General features: G+C 56.9%; 2 protein-coding genes across 2 annotated transcripts; one reads left to right on the top strand and one right to left on the bottom strand.

Moving 5' to 3' along the window:
• Positions 1 to 2,590: 2,590 nt before the first annotated feature.
• On the bottom strand, positions 2,591 to 7,616 carry TLNRD1 (talin rod domain containing 1). Its single transcript, XM_076075043.1, has one exon. The coding sequence runs from the start codon at positions 6,617 to 6,619 to the stop codon at positions 5,429 to 5,431; it is 1,191 nt and encodes a 396-aa protein (XP_075931158.1). The 5' UTR covers positions 6,620 to 7,616; the 3' UTR covers positions 2,591 to 5,428.
• Positions 7,617 to 10,425: 2,809 nt separating this feature from the next.
• MESD (mesoderm development LRP chaperone) lies at positions 10,426 to 13,472 on the top strand. The gene is made up of 3 exons (XM_076075044.1): positions 10,426 to 10,659; positions 12,136 to 12,368; positions 12,752 to 13,472. The coding sequence occupies exons 1-3, from the start codon at positions 10,477 to 10,479 to the stop codon at positions 13,041 to 13,043; spliced, it is 708 nt and encodes a 235-aa protein (XP_075931159.1). The 5' UTR covers positions 10,426 to 10,476; the 3' UTR covers positions 13,044 to 13,472.
• Positions 13,473 to 17,008: the final 3,536 nt, after the last annotated feature.

The following is a 17,008-nucleotide window of genomic DNA, read 5'->3' as shown; positions in this document are numbered from 1 at the left end:
CTCCACCTCACCACTCCCACACCGCTAACCTCCACCTCACCACTCCCACACCGCTCAGCTCCACCCACACCGCTCCCACATTGTTCACCTCACCACTCCCACACCGCTCACCTCCACCCACACCACTTCCACACCGCTCACCTCCATCTCACCACTCCCACACCGCCCACCTCCACCCACACCACTCCCACACCGCTCACCTCCACCTCACCACTCCCACACCCTTACCACGCCCCCACCGCTGACGTCCACCTCACCACTCCCACACCGCTGACCTCCACCCTCACCACTCCACTCACCCATTAGTATTCACCTCCAATCCCCTCCACCCTCACCACGCCACCACTCTATCCTCACCACTCCACCACTCCCCTGCACTCACCATCACCACTCACCTCCACCCTCACAACTCCGCCTCCCACCTCCACTCCGTTCCACCCTCACCACTCAAGGGACCAAACTGGCACAGCGAGATCTTCACCCAAGGACCAAGAGATAATGTTGGGGGGGGGGGGGGACTCGGGAGTCGTGGCTGCAGACAACACAGAGACCCCCATACCCCAGCTGCAGCTACTCTGCACGGCCACCACAGGCCCCGAGAGAGGGGGGTCTCACGAGGCCTCGAGAGAGGGGGGTCTCACGAGGCGCGAGAGAGGGGGGTCTCACGGGCCTCAAGAGAGAGGGGGTCTCACGGGCCCCAAGAGAGGGGGTCTCACGAGGCCCGAGAGAGGGGGGGGTCTCACAGGCCCCAAGAGAGAGGGGGTCTCACGGGCCCCAAGAGAGGGGGTCTCACGGGCCCCAAGAGAGAGGGGGTCTCACGGGCCTCGAGAGAGGGGGGTCTCACGGGCCTCGAGAGAGGGGGGTCTCACGGGCCTCGAGAGAGGGGGGTCTCACGGGCCCCAAGAGAGAGGGGGTCTCACGGGCCCCAAGAGAGGGGGTCTCACGAGGCCTGAGAGAGGGGGGTCTCATGGGCCCCAAGAGAGAGGGGGTCTCACGGGCCCCAAGAGAGGGGGTCTCACGAGGCCCGAGAGAGGGGGGGGGGTCTCACGAGGCCCGAGAGAGGGGGTCTCGCGAGGCCCGAGAGAGGGGGTCTCACGGGCCCCAAGAGAGGGGGTCTCACGAGGCCCCAAGAGAGAGGGGGGTCTCAAGGGGGACTCACGCGCCATGAGCAGGACGTCCAGGGTCACCTCGCATCCCCGCCAGTCGCCCAGCACCGCCCCGCACGCCCCGCAACGCAGGCCAAGTTGGCCCCGACGCCGCACGCCACCGGATTAGGGTCGGGGCCCGCACTCCGGCCCCTTCGGTCCCCCGGGCCCCGTCTCGCTCGGAGCGCCTTGGCCTCGCTGGGGACCGCCTCGCGCCACCATGGGATCTCGCCGCCTCCATGGCCTCCCCTCCCCGTGAGGAGCGCCATGTGGCTGAGGCCCTAAGTTCAGGGCTCGTGGTTTAAGGGAGCGGTGTTCTTGTATCTCTCTCTGCTGTCAAACTACAACATCGACCAGACGGGCTCCTTGCCTTTAAACAACACAAAGGCCCCCCGGGTATCCGTAACAGACTGTTGGGGCAAAGTGCTGTCAGCGAGCACCTAAGGCCGGGACGGCACACGAGGTGGTTTGGGTGGCCGAAACCACGCCCGGACGTCTTTGTCTCCCTAGTGGCGATGTTCACACACCGCACTGGGTACTCATTTGAGGTTGGGCCGACCCTCATTAATTAGCCTTTCCACTCGTCTTCTTCCTATTCATGGCGCCCCCGAGTCGTCTCTCTGCGAGAGTAAGCGATCACTGTGCAACGGCAGCTGTCGAGTGTTACACGTTGACATTGTGATGGACGTGATGAGTCGTTTGAAACGAGCGGGATTATTAAGCAATCCACTCTAAGTTGCCCTTGTAAATAAATGGGCGTCACTAAAGGATTTGCGGACTGAAGCCGCATCCGGTTTTTCTACTCTGGCCGCATGTACCTTCAAATTCAGGGTCTTGCGGTAGAGAATATCAAATACAAGTTGGCCATGGCCTAGCATGGTGCCACACAGCAGGGACCCATGACTGAGAGATGTCGATTCTAGCAATGCTCTACAAGGATAAGAGAGCGATCTCAAGCCGAGAAGGTTGCATTTGACACTGGCACCATAATTGCCATTGGCACGCAATTCAATAAAAGCTATAAACTGTTTTAATTTTTCTCTTCTTTGGTTCTTTTACCAGGTAAGGTCCACTGAGCTGTAAAGCTTTTTTCAGATTTTTTTTCAATTAATGTATGATGCCTCCTAAATGACCGGCATTCGTCTGGATTAATCGATGCTGCTTCCCACTCAGTATTTCTGAGGTTGCCGGGAAACATAGAAGGAACTTGAAGCCACCGCCATAGCGAGGGGTACATGGAATGTGGTGTGCCGGGCCCTGAACTATATTCTCCGACACAGCTCTGAAACGAATCCTCCCCCGAACACGATGCACTCACTGCACTTATCCAAACGCGAGGGACCCACGATTACTCCGTCGCTGGATGATATCCAGTAGTTGGAAAATCCTCGACTTCAATAGGTTGCGTGCCCCGTGTCCACGCGATTGCAGCAGGCGTCACACAGTTCAACTGCCAAAGCATTTAATGACAAATAAATACAGAACGATTCATGATCTAAACACGATGTGTAGACTCGTGTGCATCATCATTAGTATTGAGAGCCGACTCCACACGGCGCGACCCAGGCACCACACAAACCTCTCGCTTGACTTTCAGGCGCACACCGTAAACGTCGTCAACAACAGTGGACTCCGCGATGTTCCCCTCTGCTCGCAAGAAAGTCACTTAAAAGTCGATTTTCTTTCCGTACGGACGAAGTTGGACGAAGTTGAACGGCCCGTGAGGACGGCAGCCCGAGGTCGTGCTCCGATTCAGTCGGCCATCCACGTGGTGGTCTCGTTTTTGAGCATCTTGCTCCGAGCGCTGCCCAGTTGTTGCTCTCCGTCTCACACCGCACGGCTTTGTTCTGCCCGTTAGCCCGGTGCAAGTTTAGCATACAATCTGCATATGGTTTGCATATATCGGAACGGAACCGACTCGTTCGGCACGTGGAACCCTGAGCGTGACGTCACTGGAGCGCTCTCCTGAAAGTCACTTCAAAGTCCCACGCCGGCGGGGCCGCTCCTCACACCCGCCGCGTTAGGACATCATCAGCGTTGGCGCGCAGCCACAGACACCGCGTCACCTGCCGCGCGACTCGACCCATCCTCACCATTCAGGGTTTAGATTCGAGGATCAATTGCTAAACCGTAGATTGTCGCGACCACTCTGTGGCTGCAGGAGTCACGTGGCCTCACCACGACACAAATCGATTGATACACACGGGCGGGGCGACGCGCGTATCGCGAGCTGCAGAGCCGATACGAATCGGCGATGTCGCAGCGCGTGTGGTCGCCGCTCGTTATCTTCACAGTAAATGACGTCGGACCCCCAGAATGCCCCACGAAGGGCATTCTGGGGGTCAGAGGGGGCCACAGAGGGGGCCCAGGCCGGATGGGACGGGTCAGTGCAGACCAAGTTCTGACTCGAGGACCCAGTAAAGGGGGGGGGGTCATAAGGAGAAAGGGGCAATATCTAGTATGGAGGGGGTGTGTGGGGAGCACCCCTAATCCCAGCCTCAACGTAAAACCCCATTCGAATTGCAATGGGGGCCTCGTGAGTAAAGTTTCCTTCGCTTCACTTGCAAAACAAGATACATTTTACAAAAACGACAGTCCGTCGATGAACGTCATGCCGTTGAGGTTGATATGACCATACTTCACCACGCAGGTCAGTGCATCGCTTCATGTATCACTTTGCCACTGACATTAGCCAAGTTCGATTCCCAGCCTCAGGATGTGGCATGAATGATGCATATGCTCGGTGGGCTCGCCTGTTCCCATGCTACTCTGTGCTCCTCTCGTCGCACGGCACGAATCGGATTGGGTAATCGCGTCTCATGCGAGCTTGATTCTACGCGTGAATCGCGGGCGCGAGGGTCGGTTGCGATGCTGGAGTCAATGAATCGATGCTCGCCAATTCATCCCACTAACCTCCCCCACCACCCTCAAGAGTTAATGCAGCCACTAGAGGCCCTAACTTTGGGTCCAAGTTAAAGGCACTGACGTGTATCCAGAAGTTCCCCAAGCTCTAAAGGTCCCCCTACCAGGCTCTGCCTTTCAACGTTCACCAAAATCCCGTCCACACACATCATTAACACACTGCGTGCGCCTGATGATTGCTCACGCGACATCTTTAGCAACCATCGGGGGCATGCGGCATGTAATTACTACATTTGTTTTGTGGCGTGCGTTGATTTGTTGGTCGCAAGGACTGGAGTTAAGATGCCCTGAGGTAGGGTTATGGGTTTGGGTTGGGATCAGGATTAAGGGCTTATGACTGGGTTGGGGCTAGGGAAAGCACTGTGGTCAGTGACTGGTTGCTCCAAGTGACAAACTGAAGTCCGTCCACTCAGGGTGTTTGATGGGACCTGCCGTGTGTGTGACGTTAGGTGTAGGGCTTCAGTTAAAAATGGGAACAAGGGTGAGGATTTGTCTTGGAATTGGGCCTTTGGCCAGGGTCATCAGAAGGGATCTGGTTAGAGATAGGTCCGGGTTAGGACTAGGTTATAGCTCGGTTATATGCATATTCAGCAGGCTGGGTTTGGGTTAGTTTGGCGCTGTATTAAAGCTGGGATAGGGCTGATTGAGGGCGAGAGCTGGGTTCGGGTTAAGGCTGGTTAGGGTCAGTTTGGTGTTGTATTAAGGCTGGGATAGGGTTAATTTGGTGCTGTATTAAGGCTAAGATAGGGCTGGGTTCCATACGTTAACGCAGTTACAGTCACAATCAGGAATTTCTCGACCCGAGAACGCAATTCCTACTTCACAGCGGCGCGGGCGTTTAAATTCAACACGGAGCATTCATAACCTCACAACGTGTGCACGCACCGACACCTTCCAACAGTCGTCTCAAAAACACAGCGCATCATCATTATTACCGTCACCTCCACCACCTCCACCAGCAGCAGCAGCATCATCATCACCCGGCAGGACTGAGTGCGGGCGACGCCGTTACCCCTGAGCTTGGGGTAGAGGTTTGTTCCCAGGTTCACAAATTTCACAGATCTGTTCGGTGATGGCGAGGTTGGGGTGATGAGTGGGTGAAGATGCAAGGTTGATGGTAGTGGCTGGTGGTGATACTGGCTGTTGAGTGGCTTAGGATGTAAGGTGGGTGAGTGGGCGAGTGAAGATGTATGTTGGCGAGTTGTGTTACGTATGAGCCGTTGAGAAAGTTGTTGAGAGGGAGAGTGAGGATGGTAATCTGTTGAGAATGTAGGCTTGTGGTGCGAGTGGAGGTATCGGCCGATGAGCGCTTAAGCACGCAGGTGAGAGTCTCGCGCGGTGAGGGGGGGGGGTGCTGCTTATCAGCTGAGCGCCAGGGACTGCATGGCCGGGGCGATGGCTCGTGGCGAGGCGCGCTCCCTCAGGGCGTGGGACAGCAACTCGCATCCGTCCGAGGCGGCGCGCACGGCCTGCCGCAGTCTCTCCCTAAGCGCGGCGGCCATCCTGCGCGCGTCCGCAGGCCCCGCTTGGCCGTGACGCCTCTGCTGCAGCTGCAGCTGCGCGTTGTCCCCGAGACACTCGACCACCAGCACGCACGCCGACACCACGCTCATGGCCCCGCCCGCGATGGCCGTGTGCGCGGCGCGGCCCTCGGGCCCCAGCGTGGCCGCGCGGCCTCGGCAGCGCGGCTCGCTCGCCAGCCCCGCGAGGGCGCGCACGGCGTGGACGAGCGGCGCCGCGAACAGCAGCGCCCGTGCACGCGTGGCTTCGCCGGGGGCCGCCTTGAGGGCTCGGATCCCCGCCAGCAGTGCCGAGGCACAGGCACCCGCGCTGCGCACGCCGAGCTTGAACTGCTCCCGCGCGAAGGGATCCGGCGGCGGGTCCGCGGCGGGGTCACCCTCGGGCCCCGTCTCCTCGGCGCCGCACGCGTCCGTAAGCAGGCGCAGGTGCCGGGAGACGCCGGCCGAGATGTCGAGCAGAACCTGCGGGGTGAGGTCCTCCAGGGGTCCGTGGCGGAGCCGGGCGCACGCCGCCTCCACCTCGTGTTGGGAGCGGGCGACGCGGTACGCGTCCGCCAGGCCCGGCCGCGCGGGACTCGAGCCTGGGGCCGCCAGCCCGGCCAGGTAGGCGGCCTCGGCCGCGCACTCGGTGAGCGCCACCACCAGTTCCCCGAGACGCGCCGCGCTCTCGGCCGCCTCGCCCGGCCGCCCCACGCCCGCCTGGGTCTGCGCGTCCAGGGCGGCGATGAGGAGGCCCTTGCTGCGGGCGATCACCGCGTCCCGACACTTGGCGAAGGACGAGTCGGCCGAGGCCACGGCGGCGGCGGCCCCCGACCACGACACGGGCCGCGCCTCACCGGACAGCAGCAGCAGCTCGGCCGCCAGCTGCATGCGAGCCCGACTCGCCTCGCTCGCGGCTGCCAGCCTGCGCAGCTCCGCGGGGGTGGCGTCCCCGCCGCGGGCACCGCCGGCAGCAGCAGCTTCGCCGACGCGCCTCGGATCGCAACCTCCGCTACCGCACGCCTGCCCTGGCCCCCCGCTGGCGCTAGCCATGCCGGCCTCGCTCGCCGCGCCCCGCTCGACGCCTCCGCGCCGGCTCCATCATCCTTCCATAAAGCGGCGGCGGCGTCTCTCTGGGGGTGCACGAGGGGGGCGAGACGGCGGCGCTGGGTCGCCCGGGAGGCGCGGCTCGGCTCGGCCCCGGGCCGGGGGCGCATCAAGCGAGCGGGGATGGCGGGGACGGCCCGGCCTTCTTCGCCTCGCCGGGTGTGCGGGGGACCGCTGTTGACCTCCTCCTCGTCGGGCTGATTCTCCCGTCCCCGCTCTGGTTTATTTTTGGGGACGGGCGGTGGCCGCGTCCCGGCTGCGCGGCTGGGCGAGGCCGGCGGGGCGCGGGGAGGCGGGGGCAGCCGAGCGGCCTCTCTCTCTCTCTCCCTGCCTCGCTCGCTCCCTGCCTCCCTCTCTCCCTGCCCCCCACCCCGCTCTCCTTGTCTCGCTCTCTCAAGTCCTGCTCGGCAGCAGTGAACGGCCAAGCGAGGGCGGCCGGGACAGTGCGGGGCTGGTGAGGAGGATGTGTGCGCCTCCGGGCCGTGAGGCGCCGGGCCGGACTCCCATGGCCGGAAGGCGGCAGGGTGTGGCCCCGGGGTCCGGGGTCCCCGGGCCCAAGGAGGGGCGCGGGCCACGGGAAACGCCGCGACACACGCCTCGGCTTCCTGCTCGGGGCTTTTCCCTGCAGCTAAGATAATGGTGGGGGGGGGGGGTTAGGGGGACGTGGGCGGGAGAGTGGACGGGTGGATGGCCTCGAGACGGAGAGAGACTGCGGCGGGGGGATAAGTTTGACAGAGAACGTGCAGGGAAGATGAGGGCTCGGACAGGGAAGGCAGAAAGCTCAGCGTGGGAGGATGAACAGAGGGGGGGGGGGGAATCAGGCAGGGAGCTGCATAGAGAGGACGGGCGGCGAGTCGGTGCATGAACGACTCCTCCCGCCGCGCCCTGCGACTACCCGGGCTGCTCTGAGTCGGAGCCCCGGGGGTGAAGCAGCCGCTCCTCCCCCTCCCCCCACCTCCCCCCACCTCCCCCCACCTCCCCCCACCTACCCCCTCCCCCACCCCACCCACCCCGTCCCCCTCATCGCTGCCCGGCGACTTCAGATTCCGCCTCGCGGCCTCGATCCACGGGCGCCCATTGATTGGCCACCGCGACGCGTCACGTGCACCGCCTCTCTTGCCCGTCCATTGGCGAATGTGGGGAAGCCCCGTCGGCCTTGGCTGGCCATGTTGGTAGGGGGAAGCGGAAGGGGGGAACATTTCATAGTTCATTTATTTGGTATAGCCCTGTGAGCCATTCGGCTCTTTAATCGGGTGTAACCGCAACAAACAAAAAACATGAACAAGAAAACATCTTAAAGTGATTTTGTGACTGTGCAAACAGAAAATACAGGAAAAAAATATCAAAATATACCTGAAATAGCACCGTACACCAACGCTGTGTGCAAAAATCCCAGTGGGATGCAAGTCAAATAACAACAACCACAAGACAACTAAGATTAATGCCATCAGTCTAACTCCGTACTACAATAAACAAAAACATGGCCAAAACAAAAAAAACACTTTTCGAAATCACCAAAATAAAAGCCATAAATCCAATGTAACAGTGATCATAGGGACTGTGGCCGAATTTTTAACAATAAACTACATAAATAAATTATGACACCAAAATCTAGAGCCATATTTTAGGCCACTGAATAGCAGTGGCAGCTAGGGTTGTACAACTCCTCTAGAGCAGTTTTGAGTGAAGATCTCATAGGTAGTGATTCAAGTTGCAGTTTATTGGCAATAGCATTCCAGACCCTGGGGGCATCAATAGCAAAGGCCCTTCCTCCAGTTTTTGTACGGCAATAGGGAATGTGAAGCTGGTAAATGAGCGAAGACCTGAGGTCAAATTTGTTCTTTAAAACAGAGAGGAGATCCAGCAGGTAGTCTGCGGATTTTTTTGTAAGTACATCGTGAATAAATAAGATCTGGTGCACAAGCCGTCGAACATTAAGAGATGTTAAGTTTGACCCAATGTAGAGATCACAGTGGTGAGTCCTATATGGGCAGTTCAATGCAAATCTTAAGGCCGAGTGATAGATGGAATTAAGCTTCTTCAGTACAGTACTTGGGGCTGATTTATACACGATGTCACAGTAGTCAAGTAGAGGCAGTATGGTAGCTTTTATCAATTCCAAACGGAACATTGGGGGGAAGCAGTGCTTGTGTCGATACAGAAAACCAATTTTATTTTTTTGTCTTTTTACCAATATAATCAATGTGATCTTCAAAACTAAGTTTTGAATCCAGGATGACCCCAAGATACTTATAGATCTTGACTTGCTCTATTTGATAATTATTCAAGGAATGTAATTGGGGAAAAATAACTTCCTGCTTTAGTCCCGGAGAGAAGCATAGCACCTTGGTTTTGGAGGTATTCAGGACTAGTTTAAGATAAACTAGCTGATGTTGTAGTTTGTTGAAATCACCCTGGAGCTTAGCAATCACGTCATCCGGAGAGCGGCCAGCAGTAATCAGTATCGTGTCATCTGCAAAAAGATTTACCCTGGAATGATCCAGTTCAGTGCCCAAGTCATTGACATAAAGAGAGAACAAGAGGGGGCCGAGGATGGAACCCTGTGGAACCCCTTTTGTTATCTTAACACTGTTTGACCTCCAACCATCTGTGAATACAGTTTGGGTGCGAGAAAAGAGGTAATTTTTTAACCATTGTACTGTGTACTCGGAAAAACCGAGGCAACTTAGTTTACTAAGCAGGGTGTTGTGGTCAACTGTATAAAAAGCTTTGGACAGGTCAAGAAAAAGACAGGCACAGTACTGCTTATTATCAAGGCTATTGTAAATTTGATTCAAAGAGTCTAATGCAGCAGATGTGGTGCTGTATTTTTTCCGGAACCCAGATTGTTTTAGATGTAGTAGATTGTTGGTGGACAGGAAACTGCTAATTTGGTAGTTCAATAGTTTTTCAAAAATTTTCATCAATGGGGACAAAATTGAGATAGGTCGGTAGTTATTGGGATCATCTTTAGGGCCCCCTTTGTGAAGTGGACGGACATAGGAATGTTTCCATTCTAGAGGAACTGATGCTTCTTTGATGGACAGGTTGAAAATATGGGCTATAGGTTTGTATATTAGGTGACCAACAGTTAGTAGAGCAAAGACGGGAACACTATCTGCTCCGGTAGAGGAGGACCCTTTGAGGTAGGACAGTTGTTTCAGAACATTACTTTCGTGGATTGGTTGGAAACTAAATTCGTTTAATGTTTGGACAGGGGTGTAGGAATTTGCAGGAGCAGGGGTGACTCCCAATACATTATCAAAAAGATTACCAGCTTCAGAAAAATGAAGGTTAAAATTGTCAACTATTTTTCTGGGATCTGAAAAAAACATTCCGAGCCGCGCTTTGATTGGTTCGCCTGCGTGAAGCGTGGGGGGGGGGGGGGACCCGGCTTCGCCAGCGCGCATGTTTAGCTTTAACCGCTTATCACAGTGCCTACCTTATTACAGACCAATTCAGATCTTATTAGTCACCCGGGTGCCCCTTATACATCTCAACGTTCATCCTACAAAGTCCCATCACAAGGGAGAAACACAAACGAATAGACCAAAAAAATGATCCCGCATCGAAACGACTGTACGCCGTATGGATCTGCAAACTCAAATTTCCCTGCACAAGAATACGGGTTTAAGCCGTGCGTGTTGACACGGTCGTGAACGTGCCGTCTCCCCGCCCAAGATGGCCGCCACAAATGCACGCGGATTCCTCCCCATCCAACATGGCCGCCCGCGAGGTGACTCCCGGGCCCCCACTCTACGGGTCACGTGCTCGCCCCCCACCACCATCTCTCTGGAGTCGTCATGGCAGTCGCGCTGTGCAGGCTGCTGCTGCTGTTGCTTGTCGTGGTCGCGGCGCTTTGCCCCGACGGGGCGGCCGAGAGGGACTCGGGCAGCGACAAGAAGGCGGCGGCGGCGGCGAAGAAGAAGAAGGACATCCGCGACTTCAACGATGCCGACATGGCGCGCCTGCTGGAGCAGTGGGAGGTAGCGGCCACCTCGCGCGCAACAAACGCCGCGCAGTGAGCAGCGTCAGCTGAAGGGAGCTCGATACAATACCGGCGTGCTCACAGAGTACTCACGGAATTCCTGTGATTGATAGAGTACTGGGGTGCGCATAGAGTACCACTATATCATCGAGAACAGTGTACCCATAGAGTACTGTACTAGTATACCCATAGAGAACCAGTGTACCCATAGAGTACTGTACTTGTGTACCCATAGAGTACTGTACTAGTGTACCCATAGAGAACAGTGTACCCATAGAGTACTGTACTAGTGTACCCATAGAGTACTGTACTTGTGTACCCATAGAGTACTGTACTAGTATACCCATAGAGAACCAGTGTACCCATAGAGTACTGAACTAGTGTACCCATAGAGAACAGTGTACCCATAGAGTACTGTACTAGTGTACCCATAGAGTACTGTACTAGTGTACCCATAGATAACCAGTGTACCCATAGAGTACTGTACTAGTATACCCATAGAAAACAGTGTACCCATAGAGAACCAGTGTACCCATAGAGTACTGTACTAGTGTACCCATAGAGAACAGTGTGCCCATAGAGTACTGTACTAGTGTACCCATAGAGTACTGTACTTGTGTACCCATAGAGAACCAGTATACCCATAGAGTACTGTACTAGTATACCCATAGAGTACTGTACTCGTGTACCCATAGAGAACCAGTGTACCCATAGAGTACTGTACTCTTGTACCCATAGAGAACCAGTGTACCCATAGACGTGGAGACTGCCATAGAGCCCTATAGACTGGCATAGAGACCTATGATTGACTGCTCAAAACGAACGTGCCCACTGTGTGAAGACCATGGCGACAGAGTGCAGCGTCTTGAGATGTGGAGATTCTGAATACGCGTTGTCCTGTACAGTAGTGTCGTGTGTGAAGGGACCAGTGGTGCAGTGGCAAACTCGCCACACTACAATATCAGTTGCGAATAGTTGAACCGGTCCTGGGCCTGCCGCTAAGTGTAAAATATCAGCACTGGGGAGATAAAGGATGCCAGGCGTGGTATTGACCATCCCCGCTCGTGCTATGCCGGCCTTCATGCGCGGTGGCAAGATATTAACGTCTCGCCTGGCATACAGCAGGTCGTGAGTTCGATCCTGACCCTGACGCCTGTTGTATATTTGGAGTTTGCACAATCTCCCCGTGGTCGCGTGGACTTTCTCCAGGGTTTCCCTCCACGTATAGAAACGTGCGTTTAGAGTTCGGTTGCTGTATATTTACACATGATGAAAAGCCACTTTGTTGAGCTATTATTTGTCATAGCCAGGCCCATTCTGAAAAATGAAGCAAATGCTCAGTGGCCCTTAACCTGGTAAAATATAAAAAAAACAGATTAGTTTAATATGTGCTTGCGCCCCAACGCTGTATTAAGGCTGCACGGGGGATGTTTGTGTGTGCGACCATTGCTACGGTCGGTGCGACTGAACACAGCGAGACGACGACATCGAGGAGGGCGACAAACCTGAGCACCTGCGCCAGGGCCCGCCCATCGACCTCTCGAAGCTCGACCCCAGCAACCCGGCCGAGATGCTCAAGGCCACTAAAAAGGGCCGCACGCTCATGGTGTTCGTCACAGTGTCGGGCGACCCCAGCGAGAAGGAAGCCGAGGAGATTACGGGGCTGTGGCAGGGCAGCCTCTTCAACGCCAACTACGATGTGCAGCGGTGAGCTCGGTGGTGGGATTGGCGGTAGGGTCCGGGCCAATAGGAGCGCGAGTAGACACGGTGTGTGATGCGCTGTGATTGGGCGCGGCGGCGCACTGTGCTAACCATGACCAATTTAAGTGGCATATATTTGAACCGGTCGTGGGCTCTCCCCGAGGTCGACTCAGCCTTAAATGAGTACCCTTTGCAGTGTATAAACATCAGCACTGGGGAGACGGGCATGGTGCTGGCCACCCATTCCCTTCTGTGTCTTGTCGATCTTCAGTGGTGCTTGCTAACAGCACTTGTCCCAAAAGTATGTTAAAGGCTGTAGAGGGGATATTTGTCTTTGATCTGCGGTGTGCGGTCTGGCATGGAATATCACGGCGTGGTGTGGCATGCAGCTTCATGGTGGGCCCCAACCGCGCCATCTTCATGCTGAAGGACGGCTCTCTGGCGTGGGAGATGAAGGACTACCTGGTGGCGCAGGAGCGCTGCGCAGACGTCACGGTGGAGGGCCAGGTGTTCCAGGGTCGCGGCGCTCCCTCCAAAGACGTGAAGAGCAAGAGTAAAAACAAGACCAAGCCTGGCAAGAAGACGGCAACGACGACCTCGGGCGACGGAGCCTCGCTCCACGATGCCAACCTCGACGCCAATCGCGACGCCAACCGGCCCAGCAAGCGGGAGGACCTGTGACATCCACGCCCGCGGCCGGGGACGGCCACCGTGACGGCCTTCGCAGCCCCGCTCCCGACCAGAATGATCGCAAGGGGCCTTCCCTCTCACCCCAACTCCCCCCACCATTCCCCTCCCAGCGATGGCACTGGGCGCCGGACCCACAGGGGTTTTTAGGCGAGCGAGCATCCACGGGAGACGGCAGCGTTGCCGCGCGTCGCACCCGTCTCGGCGAGTCCTCGTCGCTGCGTGTGGCCGCATCGTTTCCAACACGAGCGGCCCCCTAGAGTTAGAGTCGCTGACTCGGGCTGGTGGTGGCATCGCTTGCTTCGCGCTCCACGCCGACCACGGTTTGCCGTGAGAATTTGACTCGCGGCGTTCAGAACGCGTTTCGGAGTTCAAGCCCCTGTTTACGGCATTGCCTCTTAAATTAAATTGATTTGTACTCCTCGCCGTTCCCGCTGTGGTATCTGCTCTGCGTCTGGCTAAACAAGCGGCATGTGGGTGTGGGGATGCGTGTCTCCCGTTGGCTAGGCTTTGATAACACTTCTCATGACTTCAGAGTGCACCTAGCCTGGCGCAAGCGCCATGGTGACGTCACCGCTGTTTAGTGGTGAATGGCGGTGGTCACATGTTTAGAGCTCTGCGCTACGAACCCGACGACCCGAGTTTGATTTGCGCCGACAGCCAACATCGGTGATGAATATCCCCTAGGTCGACTCATCTGCAAATGAGTATCTGGTGATGTGTGTGCTAGAGCGCTGCAGAGTCAAAGGTGGATAGACCTGCTGCTGGCCACCCGGCTCTCATGTGCCACTTCAGCATTGATGGGTGCTCGCAAACGGCACTTATCCCAAAAGTCCACAACGGCTACCCGGGGGATCTTTGTTTATGCTACGTGAGGTGATTCGCGGATGTGTAGCGGTGCGTATTGGTACATGTTGGTCTACATTTGTTTGAATGCTTTTAAGAATGTGTGTTCGTAGGAGCTGTGTGTTGTGCCAAGGGGATATGGGCTGCATAACTTTATTTAGTTTAACCAGGTGAGAGCTCAAGAGGCCAGGGTCTGCAAGAGTAACCTGGATTACGTACGTGTGATTGTGTGCGTGTTGATCAGTGTCCGTTGGTATATACTGTGTTTTGGCGACCATGCCTGTGTAATAGTGTGTGAGAGTGAGTGTGTTGTTGAATGGTGTGTACTGCTATGTGATAGGTATGTATTGATATGTATTTGATGTATGACAAATATTGCTGTGTATTGTGTGTAAATGTATGTATATATTTGTTGATATGAGATGGGATGTGTTATGTAGATATTGCTTTGTACTGGTGAGTGTGTGCGTGTGCTATGTGGGGAGCTGTAGTGTCGTGGTTCGCACGTTTGCACTTCTAACCCAATGACGCGAGCTCGACCAACATTTTGTAATTAATATCTGAACCAGTCATCAGCCTCCCCTAGCTTGGCCCAGCCTTAAATGAGTGTGTAATAAACATCAACACTGGGTAGACATTTGTGACCGAGCCACTTCACCTGTGTGCCGTGCCAGCCTTCATAGGTGCTCACTAACAGAATTTGCCTCCACAGTTTGTTATCGGCAATACAGGGGATCTTTGTCTTGGAAAATGGTATGTAACCGGCGATCGCGTTTCCCGTAAGCGGGATCGACCACGCGGCACGCGCAGTGAAAGCCGTAAGCGCCGCCGCCGCTTTTTTTGCCGAAGCCGATTTACGGCAACGTGAGAGCTCGGCAGAGACCGGTTTAAGGTTCCCACCGCATCGCCGGGTCCCGGCCTCCATACACACCACATCGCCATGTGTGCCTGCAACACCTGCCGTGTGCCTGCAGGACCTGCCGTGTGCCTGCAGGACCTGCCGTGTGCCTGCAGGACCTGCCGTGTGCCTGCAGGACCTGCCGTGTGTGTGCAGGACCTGCCGTGTGCCTGCAGGACCTGCCGTGTGTCTGTGGAAGCAACAGCGTGAGTTGGTGGATAACACACGGACGTCATGAAACTCCCTTCCCATTGTGTGAAAGCAGATTGGCATATGACAGCCGGCAGACGTTCGCGCGCATATGCGCAGGCTTAGTGCAGGCGCAGCTTAGAGTCTGATTGCCAGCAGGGGCGCGCGCGTGCTCGCCGCCGCCGTAGCATTAGCGTGTGCGTGTGTGGAATAACCCCGTGCGGCAGTGAGCCAGCGATTTAGCTATGTCCCTTGGAGGGGGTGCTAACACGGGGGGGGGGGGGCCGATCAACGAGGTGGAGGAGGGGGAAGAGGAGGGGGAGGAGGAGGGAGTGAGGAGGGGGAGGAGGGAGTGGAGGAGGGGGAAGAGGAGGGGGAAGAGGAGGGAGTGGAGGAGGGGGAAGAGGAGGGGGAAGAGGAGGGGGAAGAGGAGGGGGAGGAGGGAGTGGAGGAGGGAGTGAGGAGGGAGTGGAGGAGGGGGAGGAGGAGGGAGTGAGGAGGGAGTGAGGAGGGAGTGGAGGAGGGGGAAGAGGAGGGGGAGGAGGAGGGGGAGGAGGAGGGGGAGGAGGAGGGAGTGGAGAAGGGGGAAGAGGAGGGGGAGGAGGAGGGGAGGAGGAGGGGGAGGAGGAGGGGGAGGAGGAGGGGGAGGAGGAGGGGGGAGGAGGAGGGAGTGGAGGAGGGAGTGGAGGAGGGATTGGAGGAGGGGGAGGAGGAGGGGGAGGAGGAGGGGGAGGAGGGAGTGGGAGGAGGGGGTGGAGGAGGGGGCGGAGGAGGGGTGGAGGAGGGGGCGGAGGAGGGGGGGAGGAGGAGGGGGGGAGGAGGAGGGAGTGGAGGAGGGAGTGAGGAGGAGGAGGAGGGAGTGGAGGAGGGAGTGGAGGAGGGAGTGAGGAGGGAGTGGAGGAGGGAGTGGAGGAGGGAGTGAGGAGGGAGTGGAGGAGGGAGTGGAGGAGGAGGGAGTGGAAGAGGAGGGAGTGGAAGAGGAGGGAGTGGAAGAGGAGGGAGTGGAAGAGGAGGGAGTGGAAGAGGAGGGAGTGGAAGAGGAGGGAGTGGAAGAGGAGGAGGGAGTGGAAGAGAGGAGGAGGGAGGGAGGGAAGAGGAGGAGGGAGTGGAAGAGGAGGAGGGAGTGGAAGAGGAGGAGTGAGTGGAAGAGGAGGAGTGAGTGAAGAGGAGGAGGGAGTGGAAGAGGAGGAGGGAGTGGAAGAGAGGAGGGAGGGAAGGGGGAGGGAGTGGAAGCGGAGGAGGGAGTGGAAGAGGAGGAGGGAGTGGAAGAGGAGGAGGGAGTGGAAGAGGAGGAGGGAGTGGAAGAGGAGGAGGGAGTGGAAGAGGAGGAGGGAGTGGAAGAGGAGGAGTGAGTGGAAGAGGAGGAGTGAGTGGAAAAGGAGGAGGTGAGTGGGAAGAGGAGGAGGGAGTGGAAGAGGAGGAGGGAGTGGAAGAGGAGGAGGGAGTGGAAGAGGAGGAGGGAGTGGAAGAGGAGGAGGGAGTGGAAGAGGAGGAGGGAGTGGAAGAGGAGGAGGGAGTGGAAGAGGAGGAGGGAGTGGAAGAGGAGGAGGGAGTGGAAGAGGAGGAGGGAGTGGAAGAGGAGGAGGGAGTGGAAGAGGAGGAGGGAGTGGAAGAGGAGGAGGGAGTGGAAGAGGAGGAGGGAGTGGAAGAGGAGGAGGGAGTGGAAGAGGAGGAGGGAGTGGAAGAGGAGGAGGGAGTGGAAGAGGAGGAGGGAGTGGAAGAGGAGGAGGGAGTGGAAGAGGAGGAGGGAGTGGAAGAGGAGGAGGGAGTGGAAGAGGAGGAGGGAGTGGAAGAGGAGGAGGGAGTGGAAGAGGAGGAGGGAGTGGAAGAGGAGGAGGGAGTGGAAGAGGAGGAGGGAGTGGAAGAGGAGGAGGGAGTGGAAGAGGAGGAGGGAGTGGAAGAGGAGGAGGGAGTGGAAGAGGAGGAGGGAGTGGTCTTTCTATCTTCTTTCTATTTGCTTCTTCTTATCTCTTTCTAGGCCTCTTTCTATCTTCTTTCTATTCTTCTTTCTATCTTCTTCTATCTT

Source organism: Petromyzon marinus, chromosome 52 (assembly GCF_048934315.1).
Source record: "Petromyzon marinus isolate PM22_M1 ecotype Great Lakes invasive population chromosome 52, UKy_Petmar_22M1.pri1.0, whole genome shotgun sequence".
Lineage (NCBI taxonomy): Eukaryota > Metazoa > Chordata > Hyperoartia > Petromyzontiformes > Petromyzontidae > Petromyzon > Petromyzon marinus.
The sequence above is the reverse complement of the archived record's forward strand: the minus strand, read 5'-3'. Positions and strand labels throughout refer to the sequence as shown.